A 21599-nucleotide genomic window follows, 5' to 3' on the forward strand; every position below is an offset into this window, starting at 1 on the left:
ATGGCTGCCACCGGCAACTACTGTTTGAGAGCAGAACTGATTGCAGGTAGTTTGTCACGTGACGATAGAAAACAACAATAGTGCGGCGCTAATGGAGAGTGTAAAAGTAACGGTAGTCAGAGCGAGGAAAATGTCAGCCATCTGGCAATATTTCACAGTGAATAATCCAACAAGTAAAACAGTGATCTGCTCAGTATGTAAGGCTTCCGTTTCAAGGGGTGGCAGTACCCTAGTAGTGTGTGTGAACACCGAGGAGACAGCTTAGAGAGTAGGGAATTATTATTTATTCCTAGCTTCATTTATTTATGTTCTTTGTGAACGACAAACTGAATAATAAAATAAAGTTCTACTGCGTTCATTCTCTGTATGTATTCGTTCATGTTTTTACCTGAGCAAGGCCATACAATAATGATAATAATAATAACGACATCTTTTTTTATCGAGGATCGGCCGATACCGCAAGTTCAGGTATCGGAATAGGTATCGAGAAGGAAAATAGAAACATCTCTAGTGTGTTTACAACAAACAGGTCATCTGTGGAAGCTGAAAGTTTGGCGCAATGGCACTAAGGCCAAGGCCCAAAATGAATAGGTTTCTTCCTCTTGGGAGCGCAAATGTGCACAGCAGATTTCACACCAATCAGGGCACTTTGAGATATTTTCATCACAGACAAACAAACGGATGGAGTGACGGATGAAAATGATCACAGCCTCCACTTCTTTGCAAAAATTTAAAAAAACGTATTTATTCAAACGTGTAATTAAATGCCATAGAGAATTTACATATTGTATGTAGTCATTGAATTTCTCCCAGGAAGATTTGTATGTATTGTGCATCTCTATGTGTGAGTGTATGTTCGCTCAGTAGTGAGCAGTGGGAGGAATGTGTTGCTTAATGAGTGTTTTGGGGAAGCAAAACAAACGACTAAAAGCCTAGCTTTTCGTGGCCCTAAATTCAAGTTGTTAAGCACTTAATTGCTATAACAAAGACACAAAAGAATAATTTCCCACAGTCCTCATTAGTGGTCTGAAAACAATGAAATGGTTAATTGATTGATATTAATAAGCAATAAGTGCCAGTGCACACACAAAGGCTAAAGCTGCAGCCGCATGCCCAAACATGCAATCTAAAAGAAACAGATCATTTATCTCACACATGAGAGGGAGCGTGCACGTCTGTGGATGTGCAGAAGGTAGACTCTGCCAAACACATGTACATAGTTGTACGGTATGCCAACAAACACCCTCTACCCAAGATCCACATACACAGTGAAACCACCCCCCGTTTATTGCTGTCAAACATATATCAAAATCCCCTCTGTTGTTTGTGATTTATGGCTCTGACTAATTACATAGCTGCTCTTCAGAGAGCTGGGGTGGGAGGGGAAGAGAATGGGGGAAATGAGGGCAGGTCCTGTGCTACTAAAAGCCTGTAAGCCACAGTAAGGTGTTTGTGAGGAGGAGACACTATGGACAGTATGAGAACTAAAAGACTTTGATATTAAAATATAGATGACAGAAATACAGAGAGACACATAAACAGTATGTTACAGAATCAAATATGACTACTAAGTGGATTAGTTTGAAAATCAGAAAAGTCCCATATGCTTTTCTCTTGACCACTTTTGTAATGTGTACACAATTTACACGCATTGTATATCTAGATTGGCTGCTTAAAATATTTAATCGCAATTAATCGCATGATTGTCCATAGTTAATCGCAAATTAATCACAAATAATAATAAGTATTTAATCCTCTTATCAACATGGGAGTGGGCAAATATGCTGCTTTATGCAAATGTATGTTGATATTTATTACTGGAAATCAATTAACACAAAACAATGACAGATATTGTCCAGAAACCCTCACAGGTACTGAATTTAGCATAAAACAATATGCTCAAATCATAAAATGGAAAACTGCAGCCCAACAGGCAACAACAGCTGTCAGTGTGTCAGTGTGCTGACTTGACTATGACTTGCCCCAAACTGCATGTGATTATCATTAAGTGGGCATGTCTGTAAAGGGGAGAGTCGTGGGTAGTACCAGTATCTTCACTCTAGCTTTAAAACTGAGTTGTGTTAATGTGTTAAAGAAATTAGTGCCGTTAAAACAAATTCGCGTTAACGTGTTATTATGGCGTTCATTTTAACAGCCCTAGTACACACATTGTATATCTTGTTTTAAGGTAAACTTGACAGTCTCTATAATCACTTTCCTCATCAGAGAGTTGGAGACTGATCTTTGATTTCACAATAATTAAAACATATCTAAACAAGTACGCTCAAGACCAGAGATGTTAATCTGGAATCTTTTCCTGATTGATGAGACAGTTTCACAACAGCTCAGTCGGCTGTTTTTCCACCACGCTTCATTCAACACATCACAGCCTGCATTCAGCACTACAGGTCAGGAGGAAGTGGCTGACAACTTTAAAACATAAAAGAAATTCAAAAAAGTCAAAAGTTCCAGGTGACAAAGCCCTTGTTGCCGTATTTATCTAACAGCAATGAGCCAGCGTATCCCACTGGAATACACAGCAGAGATTTACGAGGGGAGAGAGGCAGAGATAGCAGAGATATGGGAGTAATACCGGGATGCTATTATCTCTTTAGCCGAGTGTGGCAGCAGTTTATCACAGCAGTCAATCACCAAGTAATCACTATCTGCAAGCAACTCCTTCCACTTTCACTTGGTCAGCTTCCGCTGCCTGGGCCACCGGAGATAAAGATGTGACAAAGAGTGAGTGAGCACACTCAATGACAGATTATATATGAGGTTGCATTTTATTTATCACCCTTTATTCAAACTAAAATCCATCCATTACACTGACTCCGTAGACTGTAATACAATATAGTCATTCTAGAGATGGTGAGGTGTTCATTGATAAGAATCTAAAGCCAAAATAATTAGCCGATTAGTTAATCGACAGAAAAATAATCAACTAAATGGAAAATGACTAAAGCACGTCTTATATCAACATAGACATTCACTGGCTTCCACTTCTCAGATGTGATGATTTGCTGCTTCTCTGTTTCATATCGATGTAAACTGAACATATTTGAGTTTTGGACTGTTCGTTGAACAAAACAAGCAACTTGAAGACTTCACCTGAGGTTCTGAGAAATTGTGACTGGAATTTGTCACATTTATCAATTAATTGAAAAAACATACAACCAACAGATTAATTTAATGGAAAAAAGATGACTTGCAGCCTTTAAAAGGTGCCAAATTCCTTCTACACGGCTCTCAACATGGCGACGGCTGAGCCGGCGGCTAGCAGCTAACGGCGCTAACAGTGCAAACAACAGCAACAGTGCTGACAGGGAACAGAGGTGGGTGATACGCTTCCGCAACAACACCGTCGGTCGGGCGGCGTTACTAGCATAACATCAGTGTAACCTCGCTATGTCAACAAAGCAGGGAGAAGCTCTGATTACAACACACACAGAGGGAGAGAGACTTCGTTCTCTGCTCAGGTAGATATTACTCCTCTATATCTTTACATAGACAATAGTTATTGGCTGCTATATTAATGCTCTGGGTATCACATAGTGCACCTTTAACAAATCTATGTCAATAAATCAACAACCATGTTATCCAGCTGTGCAGCAGCTGTAATCTGCAGTTCCAGCAGGGTGTTTTAGTCCAGATCACTGTTGACTTCCAACCTCTGTGTCTTTTCTTGTGATCCACACTGATCCTGGTCTGGTTCTCTGGCTCACTCATCTTCCTCTCCAGTGACTCCACCACCTTAGGAATGCCATTCCAGCCGGTCCATAATTCCCACTCAGTGTTCCCAGTAATCCCTCTTCTCCGGCTGCACCGAGCCGACTTCCTTCCCCACAGCTGCTGGCTGGCCCGGCTTGCTCTAATAATAGGACAACAATGCCCGCCCCACGCCCGGACACACTGCACTACTACTGGAAAAAAACTCAACATCTAAAAACTCTTTGCTTGGAATCTGGAATATTTTCACCTGTTTCCCCACACACACGTTTCCTATAACAGAGAAGTACTTTATACAACAAGGTCAGAAAATATTAAATCAACACAGATGTTTAATGTCACTATAATTACCAACGTCCAACTCCAAAAGAGTAACATTAGACTGCTAACTTGTTGACATTTAGTACTTGTGTGTGCGGGCAATAGACTGCAGCATGTAAACACATGTTGGTGGAGGAATGATGATGAGGTTGCACACTCAAGTGAGCTGCTATCTGTGGTAGCGTCAGAGAAAACACTGTAATCATGCAGGAGCTGATAAATGAAGGCTACACACTGCTAAAGTAGTTAAACACTACCTTGTGCCTTTGCGCGTTGGAATGGGACAACTCCTCCAGCACACGCACACACACACACACACACACACACACACACACACACAGAATAGGTTAGGAATAAATGTCACATCTATGTTGCATGGTCCAAACTGCACACACAAACACCAGAAGAAGAAGGGGAGGCATTAATCAGAAAAGAGTCTGAGCTGGACTGATATTTCTTTTCTCATCTTGCTGTCCCACTTGTAGAAGCAGAGGTCGGAGTCACATGTTGCAGCTCTTTGTGTCTCTGAGCCTGACATTTCTTCAACAACCACACATTCATTTCTCCAAGAAAAAGATTCTTTCAACCCCTAAAGTACGTTGCTTCTTTCTCTGACAGATCAGTGTGATAATGTTGCTTCCCTGGCCCGTGAAAAGCCTCCCTCCACACCTCCTCTCTTTCAACCCCCCTCTGTCACTCCACCAAGAGAGCAATCCCACAGAAAAGATCACAAAATTCATAACTCAGATCACAGAATTATTCACTAGCGAAAGGAGAGTGTTATGCTGGCGCTCACCTCAGACAAGGTCCCACCGCCGCAGGGAAAGTAGAAGGAATATCATCCTCAATCCGCACAGAAAAGCAACAAGTAGTAACTCCAGAGATTCCTCCTCCCCTCTCTCGCACTCCTGCTTCCTTGCTCTGTTTCTCCCTCTGCTTTGCACTCATTCAGGCTGCAGTAGCTGCAGTAGACTGAGCAAGTATGTGTGAGTGTGTGTGTGTGTGAGTGATCCTGTGGACTCCTGCAGGGGTATTGACTCTTAGCAGGGTTCAGGTCCTCCCCCTTCTCAGGATCACATAGAGAGAGAAAAGAAATCTCAGGAGAGAACGCTCTTTGTCTTTTGTTACTTTCTCTCACTTCCTTGCTCTGGTGTCTTCAAATGTCTGTAACTCCCTGCTACAGCCCCTTTCATTTGGGAGAGCGAATGGGAGAGACAGACCGTGCATGTGTGTGTGTGTGTGTGTGTATGTGTGCACAGGGAATGCCGCCGTGCTTCAGCGCCTGGGGCCGGCAGGAGGAGGAGGAGGAGGAGGAGGAGAAGGAGGACGAGAGGGAGGCGGAGTTTTAGACCTCAGAGAGCCGAATTCCAACCTCACATCCAACCAATTGGAGGCCTTGTTGCGGTTGACCAAAACCGCCGGGCCAGGCCGGGCCTCACTACCACACTACCAGCTTTAAAGCATTAGCTGCAGTTTGCTGTGCACTTAGGCTACATTCTGCAGCAGTGGTGTGGATGACCATTACTGTTTCTATCTTGGGAAATGACTTGTCTTTGTATACATTTTGCTCTGCCAAACTAACATTTCAATGATGATGAGATGTTTAAAAAAAACACTTTTTCTATGTGTATTACAGTGGCAAGCCAAGTTAATGTATCTATATAGCATATTCAGGCAGAAAGGCGATTCAAAGTTCAAAAACTCCATCAGGCATTTCAAACAAAAAAATACTCTGTATGGCTGCAAATGACAGAAAGTAGCTGATGTATGTCTGCAAAAAACAAATAAGTCTCACCCAATTCATTTTCTTCTCTCTAAGATATGAACAACTTCATTTGCAAAATCCAAGTAAGTTTCCAAACTGTGTTTAAGACTCAAGTCACCACACAAAACTACGCCAAAACTACAACAGGTACTATTATAAGGTTCTATTGGGAATGTTACAATATGAAGAAGCTGTGTAGAGGTGTTTCCTCGTCTCTTCCCACGTCCCTCCCTCCTTCCTGCCAAACAACAGTACTCTCGTGTTTCGGCTGCGGTCCTCAGCCAGACATTTGTCCACAGAGGTGACAGCAGATCTCCCCCTCCTCCTGCTATTCACACCAGTTTACTGCTGGCTACCCCAACATCCAACTTTTCATCAACACACTGAGGCATTGGGACTGTGTAATAAGAAACATATCATATAATGGTCTTTCCTTATGTGAACTGCCAAACAGATTTATTCAAATACAGGCTGCTGTTATTCATCAGCACCATTTCTTTAGTATTGCTGTAGCGTGAAATAGTAGAAATACATAATTGAAGATGCCGGTATTTTAACAAGAGTCTACAGCCATGCTAGCAACAATGTAAGTACTACATGCTGACAGTGCCAATGCTAACAAGCTGATGTTTAACTGGTATAATGTTGACCATGTTCACCATCTTGGTTTAGAGTGTTAGCATTCTAATTAGCACTAAACACAAAATACAGCTGTGGCTGGTGGAAATGTCATTAGTTTAACAGGTCAGACCAAAGTAACGGAATTCAAGTTTTGACCTGATGGGATCACCATCGTTATTACAATTCATCTTGAGATGGACATGCGTTTAATTTCATGGGAATCAATGCATTATTTATCTAGACATTTCATTCAAAAATAGGGCTGTCAATCGATTAAAATATTCAATCATAATTGAATATTGACTGTCTATGACTATGACTGTCCATAGTTAATCGTGATTAATCGCAAATTAATCGCATATGCAAATGTATGAGGTCAAGGGTCACGGTCATGGTTGGTACCGATGGATTCCTGAGGTTTTCTAGTCTCATATGATGCCAGTATCTTCACTCACGCCCTATTTAGCCTTTAGTAGATCACTCAGTCCTTTAATGAGCAAGTTTGTGTTTAATGTTAACAGATTTCTACAGACTGATCTGACAGATATTGTGATGACGAGATGTTTCCTTTATTCAACTTCTTTCAAATCTATAATTAAGCTAATTATATTGAATGCAACAGAGGGTTAAGAAAGGCAACAGGTTAGAACACAGTGATGACAGACAGACCCGTGTTTCCTCCACTGCACATTTAGTGAGCCCTAGCTTCCAAAAGCAAAATGGAAACAGCCCTGTTTCCTCACAGATCCAGTAAACGTCAAATGATACAAATTGTTCTGGTGCAGAAACAGTCTGTGACTTCGTCAAGGACGGGATAAACATGTTGATCTATTGCTTTCATATGTTTCTTGCTTCTGAGCCATTCAGTACAACTATAAAACTCTACAGTTAAACATCACCATGTTGAGAGTTTGTCTTTGTTTGTTGTGCACCAAAGCTGGGTGATGTCAGTTATTTGGCACATTTTGGCATGCCCTTTTCTTTTGTTTTTTTGGAAGATTGGCTTGATCACTTGCAAATTTCCAAAACAGTTTATGACAATTAGTGAGGCTTTTTTTCCAGTGATGTTTTGCTGAAAAGCAACCACTTTACTGTACATACCAGTTAAAACTGCTAAGTATAGAAATATGTAGGATAATTGTCAATGGGCATTTTTATGCAGCTTAGAGGCAAGGACATACTGTGAGCAAAATAACCCAGAGTTGCATGACAATCTAATCTATCTCCATTTAACCCGCTGTTACATAACGTCATATATACAGTTATATTACTCACACTTAATACTTAGTAGTACTGCATACTGTACTGGCTACATTAGCTTGCTGGTTTTAGAGCAGATTAAGGTTAAGCCAGTAAGACTACAATACTTGTTTAGGTCAAAGTTTGTTAATTCCACGTTCAACAAACAATTACAGGAAAAAGCATGAAAATGAGGGAGTGAAAGTAGAAATGGAGGAGACCGAAACCCAAAGGCTGAAGTGACATAATGAGCGAGTACTTTGGTATGTGGGCTATAGAGTTACACAGCGACACAAAGTGAAGCAGTGAGGTCCAACTCTGACACGCCTCTCCTTTTATCTCCCTCTCTGTCTAACTAAACCCTCACCCCTTGTTTATTTTCATCACTCCATTTGTGTGCGTTATATCCAAGAACGTGTGAAAAGTTAACAACATGCATGGTAATGACTATGTCAAAACTTAGTGTTAGCATAGATTGTTGTGTATGAGCATGTGACAGTCAGGTTCTAGGGAGTAAACCACAACAAGGATTGTGTTTTTCAGATGGATCTCCCTTGAGAAACAGAAGTTAAGAGCATGACAGCAAAAATGGAGAAAAAGGCAGGATATACAGGAGATGAAGCAAAGACAGAGCAGCATACCAGCGACAAGCACAGAATGGAAGGTGCCAGTGTGACAAGAGAGCTGACAAACACAGGAAACAAACAGTCTGTCTACTGTGAATCTACAGTATCCTAATGATCTGCCTCTAGAAGTAATCCCACACTCTGTTGACTGCTTACACTATCCTAAATACTTGCGCATAGGCACACAATTTAATGCATAAACAAAATGACACTGTGCTCCTCAGAAAGCTGAGTCAGAAAAAATTCAATTCAATCAGAGTGTCTGATAACAATAACAATAACAATAACAATTGTAATCTTGTGGTAATATTAATATTAATATTATTGTGTTTTGTATTTAGATGCTTTCGTAACATTGTTTTTTGAAACTTTCATGCCAATAAAGCCGCTTTGAATTGAATTAAATTGTTTCTGACTTTGTTTCCTCTTGCCAGTAAAAGCAGAGAAACAGAGGAATGTGTAGTTCAGTTGTAGGACGAGTTGGACGTGGGACAGACAGGAATGCCATCATCTGCCATTTTAGACACAAAGGCACTTGTGTGTGGCACGTGGGGTCAGGCTGCTACCATGCCAGCAAGTGCTTTTGGTGGAAGGAATCCAAAGACAATTCAGCTTATAAAAGACTAGAAACTGGAGCGTCCTGGGGCCCGGTGGACTAACATGCATACTGCCAAGGTCCTGCATGGTTTCATCAGGACCTTTATCACACATCATTCACGCCTCTTTCTCCATGTTTTATATGACTCTTTACTGCCAAATATACAATAAAGAAAAAATCCCTAAAACTCTGAGGGCCTCGTCATAAATGGAGTATTGTGTCAGTTTAGGTAAAGCACTGAAGCTGCATGGTGCGGCTCTGCTCGACTCGACTCACTTTTGGTACCAGGTCCTTTTCTCTGTGCCGTGTTTCCACTACAGTTAGCACCGGCGGACTTCTCAGCTGATCGCCGTAGCAACGATGCATGAAACTGCCGTTTCGGGGACACTCCCTAAATCATTTCAACGATAACCAAATAGAGGAACGTCTGCACTTCGTTGGCAAAGTGTACGGCGTCATTTTGAGAGCTGAAAAAAAAAATCTGGGTCGAGTGAAGTTAAAATTGCGGTCGCTATTGACAGCAGTTTGCGCAGGATGTCTGACCAATCAGTGGTCTGCAGTGTTTTAACTCCACCTTCTAGTATCGGCTCACCCTGCTTGGAACCTAAACCGAGGTGGCACCAAAAATGGGGAGTGGTTCTGTTGGTACCGTCCAGAACTTTTGCCAATGGAAACGCAAAAATACCCATTCTAATGTGTAATGAACTGGACTAGACTGGACTGGACTGGACTGGACTGCTTGGTGGAAATGTGCCATATCACTCTGCTGATCCCCCGATACAACTGTGGTTCGCTCCTGTACTGTAGCTCTCTCCAGTATGAGCCATTGTTGACTGAACATCTGATCATGCATGTCGTTGTTATGCTGGGAGGATTAGGTCTTCTAGCCGGATCCTCGATGCTGCTTGGATTCTTTGAGAGCTCCATCAAAGAGCAGAGCCTTTTCTGCCAAACCTAACAGCATTACCTTTTGGTATAAACGGTCAATTCTTTGACGAAAGTGTCTTTGACTGGATTTACAGACACATACATATTGGGTCTAAAATCTGAGCTTGGATTTTAAAAAAATCACCAACACAGCACAGCACACATCAGCTTCATCTTAATACTAAAAAAGACAAACAGACATACAATTGCAGCCTTCAGTGCTCCCTTTGAAGTCCTGACATATGACCTTCTGTCCATTTTTTAATTAATTGAAAACATGAATTAGTTTAATTATGACAACTGTATCACTCTTGTTCATATGTGGGAGTTTTACATACAGTATACACTAGGGCTGTCAAAGTTAACGCAATAAAAGAAAATGAAAGAAATTAGTGTCGTTAAAACAATTTGCGTTAACGCATTAACGCACTTGCAATTTTTCACCTCTGACTAGGGATGCTCATTTTGAAAGATGTTCTTAACCATTAACCGACCCTGGTTAACCGATTAATAACCGTTAACCGATAACATTTGTGCCCCTCATGCAGCGGTGTACCAGCTGCAGGAGCACAACAGATATTGGTTGACGGGAGTCTCCAGTTCACCGTCCGGGAGCGTTAACTTAGCAGCTACGATGCTGCGTGTAGTGTCGCGGACATGCAGTCACTTTCCCAGTAAAAGTCTCCACCGCACATTTAGTTTAGTTTAGCAGGTTGTCAGCTGTGTGTCTGCTCGGCGGAACTTTAGCGAGTGGCCAACAAACAGTGTGTGTGTTTGTGCTACGTTAGCAGCTCTAGCATTGCCGGAGGCTTCGTGCTCGCCGCCGCACACGTAGTCTGAGTAACTTTAGTGAGTTTCCAACAGACCGTGTGTGTGTGTTGGTGTTGAGTGTGAGGTTGTTGGTGGTGTTCTAGCTGTGATCGTAGGTGTAGCAGTGTGTGGACAGTTTATTTGTCGGTGAATAAATGCTACTAAACTACAACTCCTCCGCTCAAGAGAACCAGAGACCAGAGACGACTTCCTGTATCCTGCAACTCCGGCTCCGCCTCTTAAGGTGGGCTGTTAAGGTGGACCAGCTATTCTCCTTAAAGAGACGAGCCGCTCTTCTGAGGCGCTCAGCTTTTTAATTAATTATTAACATTTCTTTTAACCGTTTTAACCGATAGTATTAATCAGTTAAAATGCTTAATGTCGGTTAACGGTTAAACGGTTCATTAAGGACATCCCTACCTCTGACCTCCAGATCAGTGAATGTAAATGGGTTCTATGGGTACCCACGAGTCTCCCCTTTACAGGCATGCCCACTTTATGATGATAAGAGTATTAAATACTTTACAAATCTCTCTTTAAGGTACATTTTGAAGAGATAAAGAAATAAAAAAATAATTTGCGATTCATTATTTTAATCTATTGACAGCCTTAGAATACACACAACAGCATTTGACATAATGTGAAGCTTTGGCAGTTACTCTCGTGATCATGAATTAATTTAATGGTGATGGTAAAAAAAGCCCAGACAGAACAGAAACCTTAAATCAAACTTCTATAAGTCTTATGTTGCTGCCTCTCCAAAGCTCCCATTTCAGGCTCAAATTACAGCACTTTCTCATCAGCGTTGGCACTGAAATAAATACTGTAGTGGATCAGCACAGATGTGTAACTGGGTAAAGCACATAAACAATGAGGAAGGGTAAACACAACACTGATTAAGATCAGTTTATCTAGTGATTCTAGCATCCTCCTTGATTAGAATCTCCCAGGCTGTGCTAGTATTCACGCTCTTTCTGGCTTTACCAGTTTCCTTTCACAGCAGTCAATATTTTGCTCATTCCCTCACCGCTCTCACCCTCTCTGGCACTCCTCGCTCAGTGTGGGACCGGCACATTTACATAAGATTTACAGAGACATGAAAAGCACATTCCCCAACATAAATTTGTTGTGAGCGTGTAACAAGCTCATGGCTGTGTTTGGCTCAGTTTCTGCCCCTTGCAGGCACTTCAACTTAGACGCACATCACACACTTGGACAGCAAACATACCACGGACACACATTAACACACTCAACACCTACTACACAATGTACAGCAAAGGCACAATTTGCATTTGTACATTCCAATTTCCCTTGACTCTCTATTGTCTCCTAAACTCTGCACTACTTTACTGTTTCTAGCCGGCTGGCCATACCACCCTCCTCCCCTTCCTCCCTCCCCTCCTGTTGACTGACAGTCTCCCATCAGGGAGGCTTTCTGACAAATGGGGCCAAATGGAGTCGTGCCACTGTTGCTGCTGGCCGCAAGTCAGGTCTCTGAGGTTATTGCTTAGCTCTGCTCTTACACTGTTATTTATATCCACCATCACCAGACTAGTTTTAAGTGTTTGATGAACTTTTCATGTGTCATCTCCCGTGTGGACGTCGCAGCTGTTGGGAAGCAAACTGCTACGTTTTCTTACTGTAACCTACAGAGTATTTGGCTGCGCAAAAATGTAGTTCCATATTTCAATCCAATTAGAAAATGTTGTATTTTGGGCACCCCGATAGATCAGTTGGTAGAGCAGGCGCCCACAAAACATGGCTGAGTCCTAACCACGGTGGCCCGGGTTCAAATCTGACCTGCGGCCATTTCTGCATTTCTCTCTCCCCCTTTCTAGACTATCCACTATCTTATCAATAAAGGCTTGAAAATCTTAAAAAAAAATAAAAATGCAGAATTTCTTGTATTTCTGAACTTCACAAAACTCATCAAATATAGAAAAAAAAAACATGAAGATATGTTCTTACACTTTTAGGACAAATTACTGTTACTACTGTTTTTTTTACCACTGTGTAAATCCAGAATAGAGGTGGTCAGGAACTATGTGTGAGTGTACTGGAGCCAGCAATAGCTTTTTTTGACCGCAGGAACCTTTTCAGGAACGTTACCTCCATTTGGATCAGAGGACGCAAGCTCAAGTTTTTGTGCTTTTGCAACGGGCCAGTGAGTATCTGGTAGAGTCTGTGTTGTAATGAATGTCAACCACAAGCAATGTATCTAGATCACAGGCAAGTACTGGTTGTAGTATCACTTTTAGGTCGAGGGATAGAGATGTAGTTTGATGTTTACTGTTCTTAAGCTAAAAACTTGACAGTCTAAAAAAGAGCGAGATAAAGAGAGAAGGTACCATAAACAGACAAATAACATATACTACAACGGATACAGAAACCAAACATCACACTCAGCAGACTGCTACTCTGGAGACAGACATCTTGGTGTCTCCTTTACAACATCCATCACACACATAAATTACAAAGAATGCCATGATTTCAAACTCATCTATGTTTATATGTTTTTTTCTCCACACACAAAAAAATATCTCAAACTAAGCAGTCACTTGTAATCTGGGATAATTTGGCAAAAAGACAAACTGTATAAGAGGCACAAATGCTTTCTGAAGAGTTCCTTCATACTAATTCTTAGTTCTTCTGAGGCTACATCCACTAATATGTTTTCTCTATCCAGACGAGCGTTTTAGGGCCATTTCAGAATTTATCTTCTCATACTACCACACCTGAAAACAAATGACCATTCACATACACTGGCCATGCGCATGCTGGTGTAAACAGGAAGCAGCGCTGGACACGGGAACTAATGCAAAGTGCTTGAAAAATAGTCTGCGACATCGTTTTTAAAAGGTCTCCGTTTCTGTCCGTCCAGACTAAAATGCAACCCCGGAGTTTTAAAACTAAAACGGCGTCAGCAGCGCTTTCAAACGTCTACGTTTTACGGGCTCAAAAACGCCGGAGTAGTGTGGATGCTAGGCATAAAAGAGGCAAAGGTCGTGCGTTTTAAAACAAAATCTTATTAGTGTGGATGTAGCCGGAGACAATTACTAGTAGCAGGCTTTTAAGTTGCAGGACAAATATGCTGATCACAGCAGACAGCTCTAAATAGGAGTGAAAGCACCCCTTCAGGACCTGATTGTTCCAGCCACATTAGGACATGGTCAGGTCAGGGATACATTTATCCAAGTGTCAACACTAATGCGTCCTTGACCTCTTAGCAGGACCAACTAGTCAGGTTTGTAATAAATATATATAGCTCAACAAAGCTACCAAACACAGACTACTGGGGTCTTCTTTCTCTCCGTTCTTCTGTGTTTTCATGGCTCTTTTGTATCCAGCTGTTTCTTTTTCATTTTGAGTTTTTCCGTGTAGTACTATCCATTATGCAAATAGCCACAGCAATCCTCTTGTGTGGCTGCATGGCTGAGCGCAAATGTGTGTGATGAGTGTTTTCTTTCTCGCCGTCTTCAGAAACATCCACAGTTTTCCCCACAGATAAAGTCAAATATAAGCATGGAGGCAAAATCCCATCACTAGCAGCCACTCGAGATACATTTGAAAAGAATTTAAAGCCAAGTGTGGAATGCAATCAGCCTCAACTGGATGTGAACACAATCTGAATGTTTCCATAAAAGATACCAGAACGTAAGAGAGACATCAAGCTTGTGGTTCAGTACCGACGAGATGGAATACCACATTGTTTAAGTCAAATATGTCTATGTCTAGGTTATGTTTGGTTTCATTTCAAAATAACATCGAAGTCATCAGAGATAGTTTAGTTAAGAAAAGCTTGTGCCACAATACACAGACATTTTTTTTTCTATCCTAACTAATCCAGCGCCACTAGCCTTGACCTCTGGAGAAGCACGACAAGCAGCAAGCCTTTTATTTATTCTAATTCTAAACGCTTCTGATGAAGCTAGAGCAGAGAATTATCACCTGACTTTGAACCTTACAGAGCTTTATACATTATATTTTTGACTGTCCGGCCCACATTTGTACTGTTTTGGTTCACTCTCATCGCATTTCGGCTGCAGCATATAGCAGTTTGCAGCGAAAAAAAACAAACACACTGTTCACAACCTGCTCAGACAGACAACAGTTAAGCCAAGTTCACATTACACCACTTTCAAAATCATCCGATTGCTGTACTGTTCACACTACACAACTTGCTGTCTAATCTGGAGTCTTTAAGTCGTAGTGGTTTTCACACTACATGACTGACCGGCAAGAGGAGGTCGTCAGCGAGCGATGCATCAGTGAGCCTCTCAGCAAGCATCTTTGAACAGTTCCCACACAGCACTTGAGCGCCGACGTGCGAGCGCCGAGCCAATGTGAATTTTCCTCTGATCGGGGGCTTTTGTCTGGGAGCTCCACAAAACTGACGGCTAGTGGAAGATCAGGGCTGAAGTTGTGTAGTGTAAACTAGGAATAGTGCCTAGCTGATGAACATACAGTGGTGGAGCGTTTAGCAGCTTAGGTGCCAGCTATATCCTTCAGGAGTTGGTAGAGACCAGAAATAGAGCTAAAAGACAGTGAATAATAGACTGACATTCACCAGGTGGCCAGAAACTCCACGCAGAATCAATCTTGCCCCGTAACTACTGGATGTGTAAATGAGCAACTGTTTGCTAACAAGTTCTCCATAAAAACTTAAATGTGATGATATGTCAGAGCTGTGTTCACAACTTCAAGCTAAGTGGACAAAATAAATCAGTTATTGCAAGTTTAAAGCTGCAATAATCAATATTTTAATATCAGCATTGAGTCAAATGACTAGATTTAATGTGAAAGGGGTCACTGAACTTCACCTCTTTTAACTCAATGTTTTGGTTTCATTTATTTGTTAGCAAAAAAGCCTACTGTACCCTACCTGCCCAGCAGCAAACAGCTGACAGACTAAGTTAGCGACTAGTAAGTGAAGAAAGTCAACCATCTCGGAAGTTTAAAACCCAGATCCTTTTCTCAGGAGTTTGTGGCCAGTCTGATCCCGAACCTCAAACCCAGGTTCCTGAAATAACCCTTTAAAAGAAGAGGGACGAGCCAGAATGACCTCACTTTGCCAAAATATCTTTCCACCAAAGGTTTAAAATCTAGATTTGCTTCCCAAAAGATGCAAGTAGAGAACACACACACACACACACACACACACACACACACACACACACACACACACACACACACACACACACACACACGCAGGCCTCCACACAAACATGTTTACAGCTGGAAACAGGACAGACTAAACATCATGTTTGTATCACTCCCTAAACCCTTCAGACAACACTCATCTGCCAAGCCTGCATCCTCAGAGTGAACCAGGTCTTGTGTACAACAGGATGAACTTGCCTTGACCATGAGGCCTGGTGCAAGATAGTGTTTCCTCTCTTAAAAGTGGATTAAAATTTATAAGCTGACAGCCCAGTTCCTAAATTTACACACCCCGTACCACCATGCTCCACGGCCTGGCTAGATTCTAGCACATGACAACACAAGCAAGAATAAATCTTTTATTAAAAGCTGAACATTCTTTAAGACAAAGCCCTGCAGCGCTTTCACCCACAAGACCGCACTTTCATCTGGATAAAATCTGGGAATTTTAGAAGGGTAGTCAAAAACCCTACATCACCTCAAAATGGAAAATGAGGGAAAAGCCCCTAGTTTTTCCACAAAAATGCTTTACAGTAAAAGAGAATAAATCTCAACTGGTTTAAACCCGTCTCATAAAGGTTCTGTACAAAACACACAAACAAAATGTCCCTGTGTTTCCTCCTCCAAAACATGAGCAGGCGTTCAACCTTTCTCAACTAGGACAAAACCATGCAGACCTATTTACATGTCAATGAAGGCCACGGATAAGGAAATCCCTCTGCCTCTCCCTCTCTCCTCTCCTTCCTCTCATCTCTATATGTTCCTATAAGCTAGTACATGTGCTCATTTTGATGCCTGATAAAAGATATGGCTGCTAGTAGACAGAAATACTTCTCAGTTTATTCCTGAGAAAACTATTGGGTGGACTGGTGTACCACAATTTTAGTCTTGTGTAGGGATGTCACGATACCAGAAATCTAGTAGTCAATACCAATACCAGTGAATTTACACGATTGCCGATATCAATTCGATACCACGGTAAAAAAAACAAAAAAACAATAAATTCCATGTAATTCAACACGCACTCCTTTATTAAAACATTTGAACATTACAAAAAACAGAGGCATGTAGCCTTTAAGTAATAAATAAAAAGAAACGTCTATAAACATTGCAAAACAGAACAGAGGCATGTCGCCTTCAAGTATTTAAAACCAACAATACTGTCTGGATGTCTGTCTTTGAGGTGCTTTGCTAAATTGGAAGTATTTCCTCCTTTGGAAAGAAAAGTACGACGGCACCGTTACTGCACCGCATACTGGTTTTTGCGAATTTATTATGACTCCTTGTAAATCCGCCTCGAACTCAAAGTACTTCCATACCCGACTCTTGCTATTTGTTTTCTCAACGAGTTGAGGCGGAGGTAGCGCTGCAGCAGCTGCCATCTTTCACGTCTCGTGTTGTTGTTTTTTTCCGTGCTGTTACGGCGTTCTTCTTCTTCCTTCATTTCACGGCAGATGAGAACACTTGTAAGCGTATACTGCCCCCATTAGATCCGGAAGAATCGCATCTCCAGTACCTCCGCTCCGGTACCAAATGACCATTACAGGCATCGTTCGGTACCGAAGAAAACGAGTACCGTCACATTTTTTGAATTTTGGTACTGAGTTGGTACCGAAGTATCGGTTCTCGTGACATCCCTAGTCTTGTGTAATAAAACTTAATATGTGGATTGAGTACATATGTCTGACTATAGTTTGAGTTATTCAAATGACCATTTTTATATTATGTCTGGTAGCAATACCACTCAGAATATCATCTAAAGCACTGGTTCCTGACCCCCACTAGGGGTCAACAAAGCTTCACGGGGGGTTGCGAGGCCTTCCTCATTTTAAGGGGTGTAAGACAATTTTTTTTTTAAAACATACAGTTGGCCTATATCTCAGCATTTCATACGTTTCTGTGAAGAAAACTAAAAGTTTAGATTATTTTTTAAGATATAAACTCAAAGGTGCTAACGCTGTCGGTTGGGACGTCGCTATCAGCTGTAACCGCCGTATGAGAGCAGGGCAGAGCGGCTGCCGTGAGCTAGCCAGTGGGGCACGCTCACATGCACGAAAAGGCACTAAAAGCACACATGGCCGGCCCGGCTATGGCAACAAAGTGCGGAGAAGTGTAGTGTACTGTTTAGCTGTAAAATGAGAAATTTTGTGACCCAGCAGCTATGTTGAAAACAGAAATACTAAGCACCGCGCACCAGCCTGAGCAAACTCTCTCATTTTACAGCTAAACAGTACACTACAATATGATTCTGAGAACATCTGAGGAGAGAAATAGACATTACAGTAACAGAATATTGATTCATATTTGATCAGCGCTGCCTAGTTTGACCGTTTGATCAGAGTTGGCGAGAGACAGTTGCCTCCGTTGAATGAACAGCCAATAGGAACGCTCTCTCTCTGAAATGACCTGTGAAAGTCTCCCATCACAGGCTAGATGTTCTAAAGCCTGAAAACAGAGCCATGAGGAGGAGCAGAAGTCTAGTTTTCTCTCAGAACACTTGAATTACAATATGCTGGAAGGTTATTATGGGATTTTTTCCCAATGATGCCAAAAACATTCTGCCTACTGCAGCTTTAATTAGGTATGATTGTTAAAAATTAAAAATACATCATATGGAGATTTGAATTAGAAGTTCCTAAGAAAAACAGGAAAACTCATCTCTGATGCAATATTCACAGGAAATAATCTGTTAAGAAATTCATCCAAATTGCGCGTTTTACACAAACTTCCTGCAGTTACTGCGTTCACTATGTGGGTTAATTGAATAGTCAGTAATCAGTTGTTCTGTACTGTTATTGTTGTGCACTGAATATAATATGAGATATCCATAAAATGTTACTTAGTCAGGGCTCGTTACTCAATAAGAGAGTCCCTTAGAGGAAAAAGGTTGAGATCCACTGATCTAAAGTAGTGAACAGTAGGAGAGGATGTCCAGCATTACTTAGATAGAAAGAGGAAATAGGGCGATACGGTTACAGTGCCTGTGCTGTAATGATCAGCTAGATGCAGACAGCAGATCAACACCTACTACTATATATGAGAAATACACAAAGCAATGTGTAATATATGAAAATAACACGCAGAGAAAAATGCACAGCAAGGATCGACTCGGATTTGCTACAAACAGTAATGGTGTCTGTGCGCATGCATGTGAGAGAGAGTGAAAATGAATGCCTACGAGCCTCAGGAAGCGTGAACTATTCCTGAGGCTTGCCTGAGGTGAGAATGTAATCAGATGATATCAGATAATTGCCCTTTCTACTCTGACTTTTCTATTTATATTGAACCTTTAGGAGGGATCTTCTGAGGCTGTGGGCATTGAGAGAGGCCGGCTGACTGGTCGAGAGCAGACAGTAGTCAATCACTGTATGAAGTTGACATTTTATGTAGAGAAACCTCACTGTGAAGGGGAGAAAATGCTCAGTGTTCTCACTTATTTCAGTTGGGTTGTTAAGAGAAGTCCCAAATCTCTGGAGACGGATAAAAACGGTGAAGTTTTGTGTTTAGCGGTTCTCTTTCCTTTCTCCCCTTCTCCGTCATGGCAGGCAGCCCAGTGCATAAAGCAATGTGGCTTTAGACGCTGGCGAAGACAAACTTCTGTCTCTCGGAAATATGTTCTCTGTTGACTCATTCTGTTAACCGCATTCTTCATCAGCGGCACAGCAGAGTCCTTCCCATCGGCCATGAAGACAAAACATCTTTTCTGGCCCAGTTTATATAACACTCCACTTTTTCTGCCTTTTAACTTTCTAGTTTAGGCTCTAACATTTGGAGCAGTGGCGACAAAAAAAAACGAGGCAGCGGAAAATGAGGGGGAAGAGAAAGAGTGAGCACTCTCACTGGCCTTCAGTGCAGTCCAGATCCCCCTGGATTTATTTGTGTACATAACTCTGTCTCTTTCTGTCTCTTTCTGTCTCTCCCTGTCTCTCTCCCTCTCCCACTTTCATTCTTTTGTGCCGCTCTGTGTCTCTCACACAAACACCCACATGGTGCGACCACTACACAGCATATACAGATTCACGTAACCATAACATTATCTTGCTGCTTTGGAACAGAAATGGTACACCCACGGCCCTCACATATGCCAGTTAATTATTCCATTCAAAAGAGCGAGAGGAGAGCTTCCTGCTCCACGAAGCTCGCACCAAAACAGCGAGACAGAAGACGGACTGAAGAGAGACATCATTCAACATGCAATTTTGAACTTTCTTAGCCACAACAAAACTTTCTAACGCTGTTAAAGTAAGGACAGAAAGGCCATTAGAGCAAAATGTCGTTAGCAGGCTGTTGATTTCATCACATTGCCATGTAACACCCCTCACCCCTCGACCCATTCCAAACAGAACAGACTGAAGTCCTATTCATCTGACCACAGAGGCCCTAGTCAACAGCTTAAGAGCCAAATGGAGAGCCTGGTCATAGTAGCGAGCTAACAGGAAAACCATGTGACCCGACTCCCTTATTCACCGACATGCTCTTCAAATTTCTCCACAGAATCGCTCGCATCATTTCTTATCTTCCCCCCCCACCCTGGCGCTTCGGATCTCACTCACCATGCTGAGCCTCTGGCTGGGTGCTGGTGTCAGGGTCCATGTTAAATTCACAGTGTGATGAGCGCCCAGATCAACGCACCCATATCCTGAGGCGCCGTCGGCTCTGTAACTGAACTGCAACTACTACAGCTACTGTTTTATTTCTACTGCTGCCGCCACTGCCGTCCCCTCTCTGCTGTTCACTCCAGTCAGAGCTGCTGGCTCTGGTCTGGGCCCCTGCAGCCTGCCAGCTCAGCTCAAGGCTTCTACCGCTGTGTTACATCTGTCTGACTGAGCCGCTCTCTGGAGAGAGAGAGAGAGAGAGAGAATAACAGAGCACAGAATGGGAGGGAGGAGAGAGGAGTAGTTTCCACAATGTGGTGGTGGAGAGAGAGAGAGAGAGAGAGAGTGAGAGAGAGTGAGAGAGAGAGTGAGAGAGAGAGAGAGAGAGAGAGAGATATGGGTGGAGAGGGTTGTGGCAGTGCTGAATGTTTCCACTTTGATCAATTTTACACTCTCAGCATATTTTCTTCTCATCATAAAGAGAACTTAGAAACATCACTTTGGAAAACATTAACATGCCAGAGGAATTTAGGAACTTGTATAGTGCTGCAGCCTGGATATTAACAATGGGTGGACTCTGACCGGGTAGTGCTGGCTTGGCAAGGATTCTACTCACATTTCAATTTGGCACACAAAACAGCACATGCTGCTTTTGTCGACCTGAACTGACAGCTTGTGCGGAAACTTAACGTTGGAACTGCAACTAATAATTGGAATTAAAAATCAATTGTTCAGTCTATATTTATTTTATTTAGCGAATGCAAAGTCCTTGAGCCATGCAGTTGCCTCCTGGTCTGCTGTATGGAGGGTGACTAACCCTCCTTTTAGACTGTGGAGCGGGCAAGCTTCAATGATGTGTTCCATTGTTTGCACCTCTGCACAGGCACACAATGGGCTTGGGCTGCTGCCCCATTTGTGAAGGCTGGCCAAGCAGGGGCCATGTCCGGACCTGAATCTATTAAGAGTTGACCACTGTATCCTTGGCAGGTTGGTGCCAGGGACCTGTTGGGTGGGGTCTGACACCAGATGTTTGTTTGGGACATCCTTGGGCTCCCATTCCTTTTCCCAAGCTGATTGGGTGGTGAAGTCGGCTGGTGGGGTATTCTTCCATATCGGTCGTCTAGATGGAAGACGGGCAGTGGGTGGGTTGAAGATGTCTGCATGGATTGGTAGATGGGGAGAGTCTTTGACCTTTTGAAGCATCCTTT

At 42.3% G+C, this 21599-nt stretch overlaps 1 protein-coding gene across 9 annotated transcripts in view; it reads right to left on the reverse strand.

Moving 5' to 3' along the window:
• Positions 1 to 21599, reverse strand: part of dab2ipb (DAB2 interacting protein b) — a 232381-nt gene that overhangs the window by 170008 nt on the left and 40774 nt on the right. For 2 of the 9 annotated variants that reach the window (XM_074616872.1, XM_074616871.1), the window contains exon 1: positions 20350 to 20631. The exons of 5 other annotated variants lie outside the window; for them this stretch is intronic. In XM_074616872.1, the coding sequence (XP_074472973.1) occupies positions 20350 to 20389 (40 nt within the window). In that variant the 5' untranslated portion in view covers positions 20390 to 20631. Of the gene's footprint in view, positions 1 to 4846; positions 5149 to 20349; positions 20632 to 21599 lie in introns of those variants that run through there. 2 more of the 9 variants (XM_074616874.1, XM_074616873.1) reach the window with 1 other exon arrangement.

The sequence above is a fragment of the Sebastes fasciatus genome, chromosome 19 (assembly GCF_043250625.1).
Source record: "Sebastes fasciatus isolate fSebFas1 chromosome 19, fSebFas1.pri, whole genome shotgun sequence".
Classification (NCBI taxonomy): Eukaryota; Metazoa; Chordata; class Actinopteri; order Perciformes; family Sebastidae; genus Sebastes; species Sebastes fasciatus.